The sequence below is a fragment of the Hylaeus anthracinus genome, unplaced genomic scaffold (genome assembly GCF_026225885.1).
Source record: "Hylaeus anthracinus isolate JK02 unplaced genomic scaffold, UHH_iyHylAnth1.0_haploid 11997, whole genome shotgun sequence".
NCBI classification, from domain to species: Eukaryota; Metazoa; Arthropoda; class Insecta; order Hymenoptera; family Colletidae; genus Hylaeus; species Hylaeus anthracinus.
Window position 1 is genome coordinate 4,833,757 of NW_026534344.1, and position 15,682 is coordinate 4,849,438.

The 15,682-nt window shown below is 32.3% G+C and overlaps 1 protein-coding gene across 7 annotated transcripts in view; it reads left to right on the forward strand.

Annotated features, from left to right (window-relative positions):
* Positions 1-15,682, forward strand: part of LOC128889734 (syntaxin-binding protein 5) — a 40,890-nt gene that overhangs the window by 2,309 nt on the left and 22,899 nt on the right. For 3 of the 7 annotated variants that reach the window (XM_054147653.1, XM_054147650.1, XM_054147651.1), the window contains exons 2-9: positions 474-537; positions 3,232-3,436; positions 3,553-3,628; positions 4,222-4,376; positions 4,576-4,867; positions 4,972-5,215; positions 5,444-5,697; positions 5,908-6,097. In XM_054147653.1, the coding sequence (XP_054003628.1) occupies positions 3,232-3,436; positions 3,553-3,628; positions 4,222-4,376; positions 4,576-4,867; positions 4,972-5,215; positions 5,444-5,697; positions 5,908-6,097 (1,416 nt within the window). In that variant the 5' untranslated portion in view covers positions 474-537. Of the gene's footprint in view, positions 1-48; positions 538-3,231; positions 3,437-3,552; positions 3,629-4,221; positions 4,377-4,575; positions 4,868-4,971; positions 5,216-5,443; positions 5,698-5,907; positions 6,098-8,513; positions 8,544-11,958; positions 12,244-14,458; positions 14,928-15,682 lie in introns of those variants that run through there. The other 4 variants (XM_054147649.1, XM_054147648.1, XM_054147647.1 and 1 more) reach the window with 3 other exon arrangements.

Sequence of the window (15,682 nt, forward strand, 5' to 3'; positions counted from 1 at the left end):
TTTTTTTTTTTTTTTTTTTTTTTTTTTTTTTTTTTTTTTTTTTTTTTAAATTGGCGTGTGTTACGTTAATAAAAGTATGGTGCCAAAAGTAGGAAGCCAATTATGACTCGCGCGTTGCAATTTAGAACAAATATCCTGTAACCGAAAGAAACATTTTCGGAGGACAGAATGAAAGGTATTCGATGGTCAACAAAGAAGGTCCTCCCTAAAATACAAGAATTTGAAAAAGTAATGGATCCACCCCTTACCTCTGAATCACGCGAAAAATCTAAAGCATAATAAAACTCCCATCATTTGAATTTGCACGCCGATCGATTGACGTAAAATGAGATGTGTAAAATAATATTATATAAATGCATATTTGTATAGATACATATATGGATATACGTACACAAACACGATACCATAGTCACTCATCACACGAAGGACATACGTACACACACAGATATTATATATGTATATATATTTTTCAGATCTAGAAAGACCCATCCTGGTGCTGTAGTACACTTGAGTGATAACCCTTTAGATTTGAGCAAGGTACGCGTGTTTTTGAGTACATTTTATTTTGCATTATTCTCCATCCTTACCATAACATCGTATTATTATCTTGGATTCTTGAAAATTCTTTTGACATGATCAAATTCAATCAGGATATGTTAGGATATCTTCGACGTTCATCGTAAAATGTTTCAAAAAAAAAAAAAAAAAAAAAAATATTTTTCTTTTCTTACCGTGTTTATATTATAACAAAATTCAGAGGTGTGTGCTTGCATGTGTGTGTGTGCATGCGTGCATGTTATCATTACTGTTCAAAAGGATTTCATGAAGTTACTTCTTTCTAACGAGATCGCGTTATGTTACTATACACAAATACATTTCACATGCTATCGAAAAAAATAATAAAATTATTTGATTTAAAAATGTTGTAATTCGTCTAGGAAATATACATAATGCCCAGTTAGTAATGTGGTGATTGTATATTTTCATGGCAATATTAATTTCAATCCGAAGAAAAGCACAAAAATGTTTCTTTCAAAATTAATTAATACGAAATTAGTTCTGATGTCTAATGCTGTGGTCATATTATATGTTTTATTGCTCAATGATGCTACGTCATAGCTGTGGTGTGTCATTTCAACAAAAGAACGTATAATGCAACCACAACGTGATATAAAAAGTAACTCGTAAATGCGTTTGACGACTGATGAATGAGCAAAAGCTTTTTTCATTTTCTTTTTCTGCGTGGGTGGTACTTTATTTCTTTTTTCGCGATCCAATAGTCAATGTTATTAATCCATTTGTAATTTTACGTACAACGTTGTTTACTTGTACATTTAGTGCATCTTTTTTTTCCTTCCGTGTTTTTCTTGCTATAATTCCCAATTTCATTTATACCGATTCAATAAATATATAGCGTTGTTCTGTTAATCGCGAAATTTATTACGTATCTCACGAAAATTTATCTTGTAATCACTCATCGTTTTATGCATATTACATAAATTCATCATTGATATGTAATTCCATTGGTATCTTGGTATCTACATGCATACATACGTACATATACAGAATGTTCCTAACAGTACTTTATTTTCAGAATTGAGGATGCAAATGCAATAAAATTCACTCGACTACTTAGAGCCCTCATATAGTTTATCAATTTCGTTTCTTTACTGCTAGATACGACATGGCAGTCTACTCGGTGTATCGCGATGAATAATGTTTTATTGTATATGCACAAATTACATATTGCAATATTAAGGAATACTCGAGTGAGGCATTATTCCAAGAAAAGTCGAAAGTATTGGGATAGCAATTTACCAATTTTCGTGTTTCTTTGTATTCCGAAAAATTGAAGATCTCTATGAAATTTCTATTATTAATATTCGTGCACTGTGAGAATGTATACAAATGCAAAAATATAAGACATACTTTCATTTAAATTTCAATAACTCATCCGTATCTGCGAAAATATGAACTTGCATAAACACCCCGCAAGCTAAATATAATTATTCGATATAATTTGATAATAATACCATTTAATATGACTAGATTCCTGTTTGCTCACTTTGCAGCGTGATGGCTCCGAGTGCAAAGGTTAATTAAATATTCCGAATATTAAAAATATTGCGTAAAAGTACCTCCTTAAACGAGAACGTAAATATTGGTTTCACTAAAATTTCGGAGTTGAAAGTGAATGCGAAAATGAATACCCGACAATATTTGTGAAAAATACGATACAGTAGATAAAACGATAATTGCACAAGTTCTGTTTACATAACAAATGCGTATGCGAAATACAACAAGAAATTGTTATATGTCGGAATTGTAATGACTGTCAAAGTGAGAATTACTAAATTGCCTGACGTCTCATTTTAAAAAGTTCTGTTTTTTCGACAAAATTAATTACGATATTATTTATTATATTTTTGTTTTTAATGAAATACTCTACGTTAAACGCTTGATTGCCAGATATATTCAAAACATAAAGTTGTTATTAATTGAACTATCGACTGTGACGAACCGGGTCACGAAAAATATCTTATAATGACTATTTTAACAGAAACGTTCAGGTTAAATTAAGCATCTATGTTCTATACTTGAGTGCGTATCGTCATTGTGATTTTTCGTTATCTCTTTTTTTTTTCGATACAATTTCCTACGTTCGTAACTATTTTGTACGATGTACTTACACAATTTGACGTCGGAGCAATAAAAACTGAACAAATACTGCTTACATTTTAATAATAATAAAATTAAATCAAATCATGTTGTAAAAATCATCCACATGCTCGGCAGCTTTCATCGTATCGGTCATAACAATTTTTCGATATTTCATTTCCACAATTCATCACATAATGCATGTAAACAACAACATGCACGCTGTAGTCAATTTTCCAAAGTTCTCAATTTCTAAGGAATTCATTTATATGTCTTCTTATATCAATTCACGATTACAGAAGTGTCCCGAACAAAAATTGTCGATCGATATTCGTATCAAATAATCCCTTAAACATTGTATCAATCACTCTGCACCATATTCTCGTACTTGTTCTTGTTGTGTGTGCGTAACTTATATTATAATTTCACAATCAAGTATAGTAATGTATTGTGAGATAACTTTTTATTACAGACACTCGTATATAACTTTTCTCCTTAGTATAGGCGTTTAGGAAAATTAATATTTCACCGATGAAAATACTTCTTTTTCATGCTTTCAAATTCTGTTTTCAGATGCTGATAGGATACGAATCGGGTCAGATAGTGTTTTGGGATTTAAAAACGAAAAATGCGGATTACAGATGCCAAAGCGACGTACCCTTGAGATCGATATCTTGGCATCACGAGGGTAAACAGTTTATGTGTAGTCACACCGATGGTTCTCTGTCAACATGGACAGTACGTCAAGTGAAAGCAACAAGTGTTACGCATCCCCACGGTAAAAATCTATTTAGTCGCATCTTGATAATAGAATTTTTTAAATAGTGAAATTTAAAGACCATGTTTCTCGAAATTGACGCGTCTTGCATCGTTGTATTTGCATGTTTGTTGCAGCAAAAACTACTAAAGACGGCGAACCAGAACCGTGTAAACCTATTCAAAAAGTCGAGTGGAAACTTTCCAGATCGGGGTAAGATACGATTGATTTTACTTTTTCTTTTTACTTTAATCGATTAATTAATTTTGAAATGCCGATTGTCGACTTTGATACAATTTTATAATTCTAGAAAATTATTATATAATTAAACACTGATATTTTGTTCGCCATTGTATCGTCGAGTCACACACAATCCACTGACACAGGTGTTTAAATTAAATCAAAATACTCGTTGAATCAAATAAATAGATTCACTTATCTTAAATTAACCGATAACAGGAATATCAGGAATCGATAATGAAATGTCACCGGAACCGACGAGAGTCGCGCGATCACTGTCCTCTGTCTCGGCTCTGATGTTTACATTAACGCGTAAATAGCTAGTCCTCTGTGATAGTTTTTGTTGATACGCGCACTCGAACCCAAACTCGGTCAATTTGGTAAACATCTTTTGTCAAAACATACTCCTCCCTTACATACCTGCTTATATACATATATAGGGTGAGGCGTCTAAATACAAACTGTTATAAACTATTCTATTTTCTTGGAAATTATTGATGATACCGACAAATTTGTATTGGACGGATAAGACCTTTTTTAATATTGTATTGTTGTTGTTACTTTAGGGAAGCATACGTTATATTTTCTGGTGGTTTAGCGTATGATACGACTGGACGAACTCCAAGCATAACGGTCATACACGGGAAAACCACTACTGTATTAGAAATGGAGCACAATGTGATAGACTTCATAACACTATGTGAAAGTCCATGGACCAGTGGTATATAAAACAGTTATCAAATTTCTTCCTTAAACCTTAAGAACTTTAATATTTTACACGTTTATCATTAATATATGTGGGTTTTTTTTTTTCTTTACGCGGCACTGTTTCAATTCTACCGTTCCATTTACATATAATCCTGATTTTAGTAATACGGTGTAAACAATTATAATGAATACATCTGTTTTCATTTGTACAGATTACCAAGATCCATATGCTGTTGTCGTTCTACTACAAAACGATTTGGTTGTGATAGATTTGTTAACTCCTGGATTTCCGTGTTTCGAGAATCCATACCCAATGGATATACACGAATCTCCCGTGACATGTTGTGCATACTTTGCAGACTGTCCTTCGGATCTAGTACCTGCTTTTTATTCAGTTGGATCGAAATCACAAAAAAAGACAGGGTTCAGTGAAAAGGATTGGCCGATATCCGGCGGTGAATGGAGTTCGAGCTCAAGTAGTTATAACGAAATTATTGTAACTGGGTAAGTATTTGTAGATTGAACGTCAAATATACATGAACTTCCTTTCTCACAAGGGAAGCAATCGATACATGCCGAAAAATTTGAATTTTTTACATTAATTTTAGGCATGCTGACGGTAGTATAAAATTTTGGGACGCATCCGCAGGCACTTTACAAGTTCTTTACAAATTGAAGACAGCAAAACTTTTTGAAAAAGGTAGAACGCGTAGTATAGACTCCGAAGAAGATCCGTTGGCGATACAACTCATCTTCCTTTGCCCCGAAAGTCGGAAATTAGCGATCGCGGGAAGCGGAAGACACGTTGTTTTATTCAAATTCAAAAAATTAGAGAGTATGTCTGAAGTAGTGGTAAGTAATTTACTAGTTACTGATCGCCTTGTCGCTGAACTGACCCCACAGAAACTTGTTTTTAAAAATAATTATTTGTTTGTTAGTACTAGAGTTAGAACACATATCATATTTTTCTATTTATTTAATACGATGATTACGTCACCTTTGTGTGTGTCAGCTTCATAATCTATCTTTGCTCGACACTTTTCTAGAAATATAATAAAATATTATTTCTCTTGAATATAGACTTTGGAGATATCATTGACAGCAGATGTAGGGAAAGAGGTGGAATGCTCGCCCGATCACGATTCCCCGGCTGGCAATACTTCAGGAAGTAGCGAAACCAAAAATACGGAAGGAAATCAAGGGCTTAAAGTTAAGAGTGGTTTGCAGAAGAGAGCTGCAGGCTTTCAAGCAACGCTTATCTGTTTAACGGTTGGTGCCAGTGGAGAACAACCCGAAAATATAACAGCTCTTAGTTTGAATTCTTCCTATGGCTTGTAAGTGTATAAAATATGCTTAATTCTTTTTTTAAATTTGAAACATTCTCTTGCTATCTACATTTAATGATAAAAAATATAGTACCAGATAATCATGACGATCACCTTATAAGAATCACCCTATATATACTCGCTACTAAAAAGTGATAATTTTATGTAATTTAAATGAGAAAGAAGTATTACTATAAAATGTTAAATATTTGATTTCAGAATGGCGTATGGGAACGAATCCGGTTTGGTGATAATAGACATCGTGCAGAAAATTTCTTTGGTTGTGTTAAATACAGCGGATATCGGTGGTAGTACGGATCCCTGTCAACGTGCGCTACGCAGTCCTAAACGTCAAGATGACTCGAAACGAGAAAACGAAGATAAAGCAAGGAGTCCTAGCACAGATCAGGTAAAATGTATTTCTTTCTTAACTATAAAAATTTTTAATATTATAATTGTTACCTTCTTCATTTTTCTCGACTTTGTCTAAAGAAACGTTGTGAAAGTTTGATATTTATCTATATGCATTTCGCTTTTTCTAGACACTAAAATTAATTATCTTCATTATTGCATGACTGTAGATAAACTACAGGACTTGAGTGTTCAGTTTGTTACCAAATTTGTAATTATAAGTCCTTTTTCTGTTTCTTTTGTAAATATTAAAAACTTCAGTTTTTAATAATGTCGTCATGATATAACAGCTTTTATATCAATGTCAGAAGTAGACATCATTAAACAGTCATATATCATTTTACCTTATCCGTGAAAATACGTTTTCACGAATGGTATTTACGAACAACGATTGCATTTAATGATCCTCAGGACGATTAATTATAGCATACAAAATAACGACTTGTTAGATCAATAAACCGTTTAACTTTTCAGAAAAGTACTCGTGCGTTATTTAACAAAAATAATTACTTTTGTTTTCCCCTGTCATTAAAAAATTATTTTACACCAAAATGGAAACATCAAGTTTTAAACAATTCTTAGGAAGGACGATAATTAATTTAAAATATCTGACACCTAACCTGGCAACTGTTTAATCAAATAAAAATAACATATATCATACCGACAAATATTTCTGTACATTGTTGCTTTAAAATCTAAAAAAATGTAATTTGCATAAAACTAAATATCGAATATGAAACACTTCATTAACGCTTAATTTTTTCTCATTCACTCTGTTTTGTTGAATTCACATATGTCTCGTGTTACTTTAATCTATAACACGCTTTTAACTAACACCTTATTTACATAGAATATTTAATAGATAAGTAAGTATGTGATAGTAGTTTCACAAAATTCCAAGCAGAAAATTTGCCAACATCCAAGCGGTATAAATATTTATATCAGGCTCATCATTTCTTCATCAAAGAAGAAAGAACCTTATTAAGGAACTAACATTGAAAAGTATTTGCTGACACTGTATCAATAAGTAAGAACTAATGCATTATTTTATATTTCTCTGTAAATTACTTAAAAACTTTTCATTTTGACACGAGGCAAGCACGCGTATGAATACTTTCAAAAATATTAGTGATTTCAAACGCCATTAGGGAAAGTGGAATTATTCTGGGAGCACATTTCTCGAATATAATTATAATCAATGAATTCAGTAACCGTAGTTACTCAGTTGAATTATTTACTGATTATTTTTCAATCTTCTTAACGTTTTCAAGTAGAAAGTTAACACTTGCAACAAATAAATAGGCTAACGTTGAATATTATCCACCATTTTGTGCTACTCTCCGTCTTGCTCTAGCCGCCATTTTGATTAACATCAACACGTTAAGTGTCCCGTTGAAACACTTAATAGATGTAACTCCTAATGGTAAACTACACACAGAAGTATTGATATTATAATAACACACGATATTTGTATCACTTACAGTCGTCGAAAACATTAAAGAAAATAATAATTCACGTGTACCTGTTAATACGTTAAACACCACGCTGGGTCCTATTAACCGTGCCTCAAATTATTATTTATTATACTTATCTGAAGATTATTGTTCGTTACACAATCGGTATGTAACAGTAACGCTGATAATCATGATTTAGACTGGTCTTATCCAAAAGGCTACCAACTATATATTGCTATATATGTGTGTTATATTTTTTATTTATTACTTTTTTCCACAAAGACTGGCATTACTTAAATTTCTTCGTACTGTGGTTGTTTTAATATCGTTTACAGTAACTCTTGCATTTCTTTGCATATTTATTGGGACCCACTGGCCCCCCTATAGCTCGGGTACCTCGGGATCGCTAAACCCGTACTGTAGCTACAATCAAACATAGCTACAGACCCTGAGGACTAAAGAAAAATTCACCGCTGATCCTTAGGGACCAGCATAGCGTTCAACGTGTTAGACATTCCATAGCTGTGATTTTGTATTTCATTTTTTAACGTAACCGTACGTACAGGCAAACAACACACTATATTTTCTGCTTGGAACGTTAAAAGTTAGAAATTTAAGAAAAGCGAAAGATACTGTTATAGAAACAAACTCAGAAATTTTAAATAACAAACGAGAAGGTTATCGGCAACTGGTGGTCAAACTTGTCATTTTCCATGTGCCGAGAATCGACGTCCAATTGTAACAGATTTCTGTACGTGATTTTAGAGATAAATATTTAATGTTACATTTGAACTTTCAATAATTATAACATTGGATAAATATCAGTCGTGTTCATAGTAGATGCGTTTGTTGTATTTTGGAAAAATCGGCACTACCGTTATTAATCTTTTTTTAAAAAAAAAAAAGTAATAATCTGTATTTTGATCATCCACTCATGTTTACTATGCATTTAATGTTTAGCTAACTATGTGTCTACCCACGTTGAAACAAGTAAGAGCAATACTTTTTTCGTTAAAGAAACAGATAGAGTTTTTGTTTCCGTTCTGTGATATATATATATATATAATATTTCTTTGTTGAAAAAATAAACAAACTCGATGAAATTAGGTAGTAAGTAGTAGATTGTATTTCAGTTTTATTATTAACTTTGACTCATATTTAGATTGTCGATCAATGTTGAACATGTAGAAACAAAGAACGAACAAGTAACAAATTCAAAATGTAGATCGAAGTGTTAGAAAATGACTGCCGTTACGATTGTATACTGCCTAAGAACCCAGTAAGATTTACATGTGACCATTTTCACATAAACATTTGATGGAATCTTTGCATGCATGAAACTTGAACCATATCCATATAATACTACAATATCTACAAGCCGATTAAAACTGAAAATAAATATACATTTACTATTACGTCACATTGTGAATATAATTAATAACAATACATATATATATATACATATGTATATATATTCAGTACAATGATTTATGCGTTCGCTGTGCCAATGCTACAGAATTCGAATTTTAAGTACACGTATGCCTTGTATTCACACGTTTGCAACTACAAAGATATTATATTACGTATAACAGTTTCTGTTACAGCATGCTTGTACACATGTGTGACATACATTTATATTGCGATACATATGAATAAGATCGTTGATGCAAAACAAACTACAGCTCGAGAATATGCGAGCTTAGTCTCATTTTTTCCATTTTCTAAAAATTCAGTTTGAGAGTAGTAACGTCGACTAAAATATTTCAAATATGTTCATATTTTTATTATTTGAATTTGTATACTTCACTTACACAGAAAACTATTTACCACGATTCAGTATTAATAAAACTTTATTGCCATAATAGATATACGAACAAAGAATATAATAACTATACTATACAGAAAATATTTCACTGAACGTAATTGGGAATTATGTTAGTATGAGTATGAATATTTCCGAATCTGCCCTTGATTCGATGATGCAGTATTAAAGAGTTACTCAACTATAACATATAGTTTAATAGTAGACTAATAATATACGTAGTATTTATATTGCCAACATACAGATAATTTATTATTGCACATAATAATCATACGCATACACCAATTTGTTAAATACGATATAGCTTCTTTCGTCTTTTGTTGGAAATATGAGAAAATGGAAGTGTATTTAGAAATTATCATAGGTAGTATAGATCTAATATGTTACTTTAGTTTATCAACAAATTGTGATAACCGTATTTTATTTTATAATTACATAGTAAACAAAGTAATAAGGTATGATATAATTACACAACATCACGGTAACAAGCATGTTACAAATAAATGTACACTTGTAACAACGACTTGTGAAATGTTTCAGCTACGTATGTTTATTACCTCAGTAAATGACAACATTAATCAGGTCATGACAGTCATAGCAGGTGATTTTAAATACATATATATATATACATACATGAGCATAGTAATTAGGCTACTCATTCTATAGAATTCTAAAATTACGTTATATTTTTTTCAATTGTTAAATAATATTTAAAATATATTTAACTAAGAATTCTTTAGAATGTCCCAGTATGCTCGCTTGTAACTATGCTACTTATGACACTTCATGTTGAATATATATTTTAACATATCACTGTTCCCATGTATTTTGTGATAAAAAGTAATATATTGTTCTTGAAACGGTATATGCTAGTAACAGCTGCGAAGACCTATCCTGTTCTGCTAATTTCCTGAAGTATCATGGACATTTGGTAAATGCATTTCACAAAAAAGGTCAATTCTCTTATTTAAGTCAGTAATGATTTACGTATACAGAAAGGCCAGACAACTTTTGCGGATTCTGTCTAATTCGTCTATTCTGGTGCTTTTATTTAAAGGTATTAAGCATTTTTAAGTATGGTATACATAAACATAAAAATTTGTGCAAAAATGAAAAATCATAATGTAGAACACAATCTACATCATTAATACTAATTTCTTCGTAATATTAATAAGTCGTCGAATAAGTATTATATTTTAAGTATCGTGTTAGTATTAGGAAATCTGTAGACACCCTCTACAGCCCATATTGTTATATCACGTGCTTATTCAGAATTCAAGATTAAAAAGCTGAAATTTGCCTCTTAAATGTTTCGATCAATTTGAATACTTTTATCTTCACTTGAAGATACATTTTAATTTATTGCTCATTCATAGAAAATAAACAAAGCAGGTGTAATATTATAGTCCTTGGAATTTGATAATGCAAATTTTAAATGTAAAAATATCCTGTGTTAACTTGAATTTCTGAAGAAGCAGTAAATGTTAAATATACATTTATGATCTTAAAAGGGTATTGAATGTATCAGGGTATTGTTTCTATGAGCATCTTAGGTACGATTTGTATTGCTGTTAACTCTAACAATTGATCTGAGTTGTGTGAAATATTTAGACTCGTCTTCCCTTGTCTGCACTCTTCGGTTCCACGTTTGTAAATATATGTGTACCTATTTGGGAAGTGACAAGTGACCATACGTTTGCGATATCAATCCGTTTGAAAATTGATCTCGGTACTATTTTTATAAGTCGATTATTCGTATTTGTAATCAAATATGTGTTAATGCTTCATATTTAATGTAGCATAATATACATTTAAATGTATAAGATAACATTAGATTATATTTTCTGGGCATCAAAATATTTGTGGGGTCTACTAATAATAAGTGTTACCAACAGTACCAAAGTATATGCAATAATGCTATGTGCTGTATGCATATAACATGTGGAATTATCTGCTTCTTGAATTAGAATTAAATCTTCTGCCATTATAATATATATTTAAATTTACAGGATTACATTAGATTATATCTCCTGGTCATCGCAATATTTGTGGGGTTTACTAACAGTAAGCATTATTAACAGTACCAAAGTACATGCAATAATGCTCTATACTGTATGCATATAACATGTGAAACTGTCTGCTTTATGAATTAGAATTAAAGCTTTTGCTGTTACAATATATATTTAAATTTATAGTATTAAATTAGATTCTATTATCTGGGTATCAAAATATTTGTGGGCTATGCTAACAGTAAGCGTTACTAACAGTACTAAAGTACATGCAATAATGCTGCGTCCTGTACGCACGTAATATGTGAATTATCAGCTTTTAGAATTAGAGTAAAATCTTTTGCTATTATAATATACACTGAAATTTACAAGATTCGTCAGATTATATTTTCTAGGTATCGTAACATTTGAGGGGTGTACTAACAGTAAGCGTTACTAACAGTACCAAAGTACATACTGTGTATTGTATGCATATAACATGTGAAATAATTTGCTTTTAGAATTAGAATTAAATCTTTTGCTATTTTGTATGCATTGATTTATTGTAAAAAATCCAACATGTTAAATTCATCAGACTCATCGAGACTCTACTGTGGCATCCGAAGCCTTATTAACAATGGTAGCCGACAATTCTCAACAATGTCCAGTTCGCGATGAATTCCATGCTGGAAACAATAGCGAAAAAGGAACCGCGGAGGAATCCGTGAGCGAAAATCCTAAGCCTGGAAATGCAGTGGACGAAGAAGATTCCGCAAAAAACCACGGCTGGAAAGGATTTAACCTGAAGAGGCAACTTAGCAAGGTTGATCTGAAAATAAAGAGTACTTTCACGCCAACATTGGTGACGTCTCAAAATGGGGTACTTGTATGCTTTTTATCTTATTATTAGAAATATCTTATTTGTATCAAAAACAAAAGTTAAATGTTCCTATATACCTGGCGTGATTTTGAGGGACTTGGACGGCAAGCATATTAAATTTCTATCGTGCTTTCTTTAAACATTCTTTGCTTCTGTATTAATAATTCAGGTTAAAAGAAAAATAACAATACAAAGGAACGTGTGATATCTCATCAATTTTGTTTGCATTTTACACATACAAGGTGACACTTGTTTCCCCTATCAGTTATTGTTATAACTCCAATTTTAAATATATCGCAACAATTTTCGTTTGAAATGACACATTTTACTCTTTATACACAAACAATTGGCGCCAATTTGACTTCTTAAAGCATCGACAGCACAATAAAAAAAAAAGAAGGTTTTTGAAAAATGTATGCAAGAAAAGAAAAACAATTATTAAGGGGATTTTCTAACTCTTTACATGTGGATTCAGGATAAAGAATATATCGTACTAGTTCTACAAGGTGTATATTAAACATTAATACTTTGTCGATATAAATAAGATATAAATTTTAGACTGAAACGTAAGATACTGCCACTTGCACAATAGCTAGCATTGTTAGATTTCTTTTTTCTTGTGTTTCATTTCAGTTTCCTTTTCGATACAACATCTTTACATTTTAATTTATTTAGCGAAAAGGATTATTTTATGGATAGATCCTTTCGACATAAATGCCTTGATCGGTTAGTACTTTTAAAGTAAATAAATAGAAACATAGTAATTAGAGTTGCAGTGCTACATACACTATAGGAAATTCGTATAAATATATTTTTGAGACGGTATTATTTCAATGTTGTATCTTTTCATATTCTAGTATTGGTTTGTTTGATGTAAGATGTAGTTCAAGGTGAACAAAATGAGCAACATAAATTATTCGGAGAAACTTTGTATACAGAGTATTCTTGTCTAGCTTGAATACCTTAAATATCTCGTTTATTTATGATAATAGAACAAAATTACCGTACGAAAACGTTTAATTTTCTTTAATTTCAAACATATTGATCTATCATCAGAGATAAGCGACATATAGCAATGTCCATCAAGTTGAGACTCGGTGGAAAATAATAGCTTTTCTTTCGCGAGTTGCACTAAATTATTTGATGTGGTCGTGTTTATATAAATAGACAATCTAATTTCATAGATATTCATGTTGTAACAGTAATGGAACAAAATGAATCGTGCACAATTCAGTAATGTAACATAAGACATAAACTATTGCGCGTGTATTACTTATTAATAAAGGGAAAGAAACTTTTTGGGACAACCTAATATTTGTACGAGCGGAACTCGCACATCCGTGAAGTAGCAGGGATAACTTCGTCTCAACCTGAAGGATATTATTGCATTCAACACACTCAAGTTCGACGGAACACTCTGTATAACATGTATTCAATACGTAGTATTTCTCTTGTTACTTATGCTTGGTTTGTTCTTCACGTGTTAGATCGCTTAATTGTCTTGAACACTGTACAAGCTAGTACATGTATTGATGCTTGAAAGATGCCTGAAAGAGTCTAAATAGTCCAAGTTGTGCGTAACTGTTAGTGAAATGTTTTAGGACTCTTTCAAACGAGAGCACGTGAGCGATTGTAACTAACTTGTTACTGTTGCCACTGACGATAAATAACAAACAACTAAACAGTAGCATGTAACATCGTACACAACATTCGCATATAGAAAATGAATCTTGAAAATACAAAAGTGACTACGGTTCAAAAAGTATATAACCATGAAGTCATTCGTACACATTTTCTTGATTGTTTCGTATTCTACAGTTGATCTATTATTCGATTTGATTTAATAAAAACAAACAAAAAAATTAATTCGTTGCTTCTGAACAGTACACATGCTTGCAGGGTAATTTTGTAATAATTATTCTTGAATTAGTTTGTGATCCAGTTACACGCTTTCTCTTCTATAAATAATTCAATTAAATTCTGTTTTAACGTTACGTTAATTAAGCTAAACTCATTTCTGGCCACAACAATCTGCTTTATGCTTCGTTTTGTTTCGTTTAACTGCCGCAGCTCGGCGAAATCAATCCGTGGAATTACGTGTACGTTTAATCCTGATCGATCGCTTTGAGTTTTGAACATTTGAGCTTTCTATATCGCAAAAGTGACCTTAAATCTCTGAAATGAAAAGTCTGTACAAGTACCCCATTGTTAACAGGTAGGCACTGATAGTAGCGGTCAGAAAGCTTCCGTATTTTACTGTAATGTCAACGAATCCGCGAATTCGTTATCTCCAGTCGAAAGTGTCGAAGACGAGTCTTCGCTGTCGTCCGAAGGTTCGATATCAGGCCGTGAAAGTCCATTGAACGATGATAAGAAAAGGCATAGTCAGGATGTAAAGAGCCCGATGATCGAAGGAGACGTTAATAAACAGTTACGATCCCATAACGACAACGTGATCGGAAAATCGGATGCTGTGCGACCCGTTAATTTAACCCTGTCCGAGAACGAATTGAAACCGCCACGGCTGAAGAAAATTGTGAAGATGAAACAAGTGAAAAGAGAGGGTCGTTTGTTGTCGGTGCCAAATTTAAAGTTTGCGAAAAACGATCCAACGGTTTGTGACCTAAGGTGCGAAGAGAACACGGCCCCCGAATCCTTCACCTGCAATCTGATAAGAAGATTCAGTAAGTGTTCAAAATTAGAGTAGAGGAGAGTCTGTGTTGTCCGTGTGCATTTAGATACGTGATACGTGTTAGAGAGTTTAATGTAACATACGAATACGAGTATATGTATGCGTGCGAGTCCGTGTGAGTAATATGATGGTGTATTAACCAGTTTTCTTCTAATCGCAAACGTCATTGCGTAGAGATTGGCTCATTACGTGGAAAAGTGATGCCTCTGTGTCGATGAGAACGTGTACTTGTTTTACGAAATATAGATTAATTATGGTTGATATTGATTGCGGCTTTTGTACGTAAACTGTGTCCTTTGGATGACATACTTCGATACCTTTGCCAGCATTGCTAGCTTCTTTAGGGGTCAAATGACACATTGGGTGTACTTCGTAATTTTCTTTTTCACAGAAAAAATTTACCTAATTTTTCGTTTAACTTTGAGAATATTTTAGGTACGTTGTAAAGCCATGATCGATCGTGCCATGAGCTTAATGATTGCTAGTCAAGGAGCCATGACACGAGCACGAGTACCTTACAAAAAACCAAAATTATACAACGTACAATATCAATGTGTCTTTTAATCCCTGAAAAAGCTATCTCTTGTATTGGCGAAATATCAAAGTATTTTAGCAGAAAGAAACGATTTACACCCAGAAACCTCGGTTAATATTAACCATAAAGAATCGGGCTGTGAAAGCCTCAAATATCTTAGATTAATTATAGTAAAAGCTCGGCTACATTTCGACTGTGCTTCAATTTTTCTT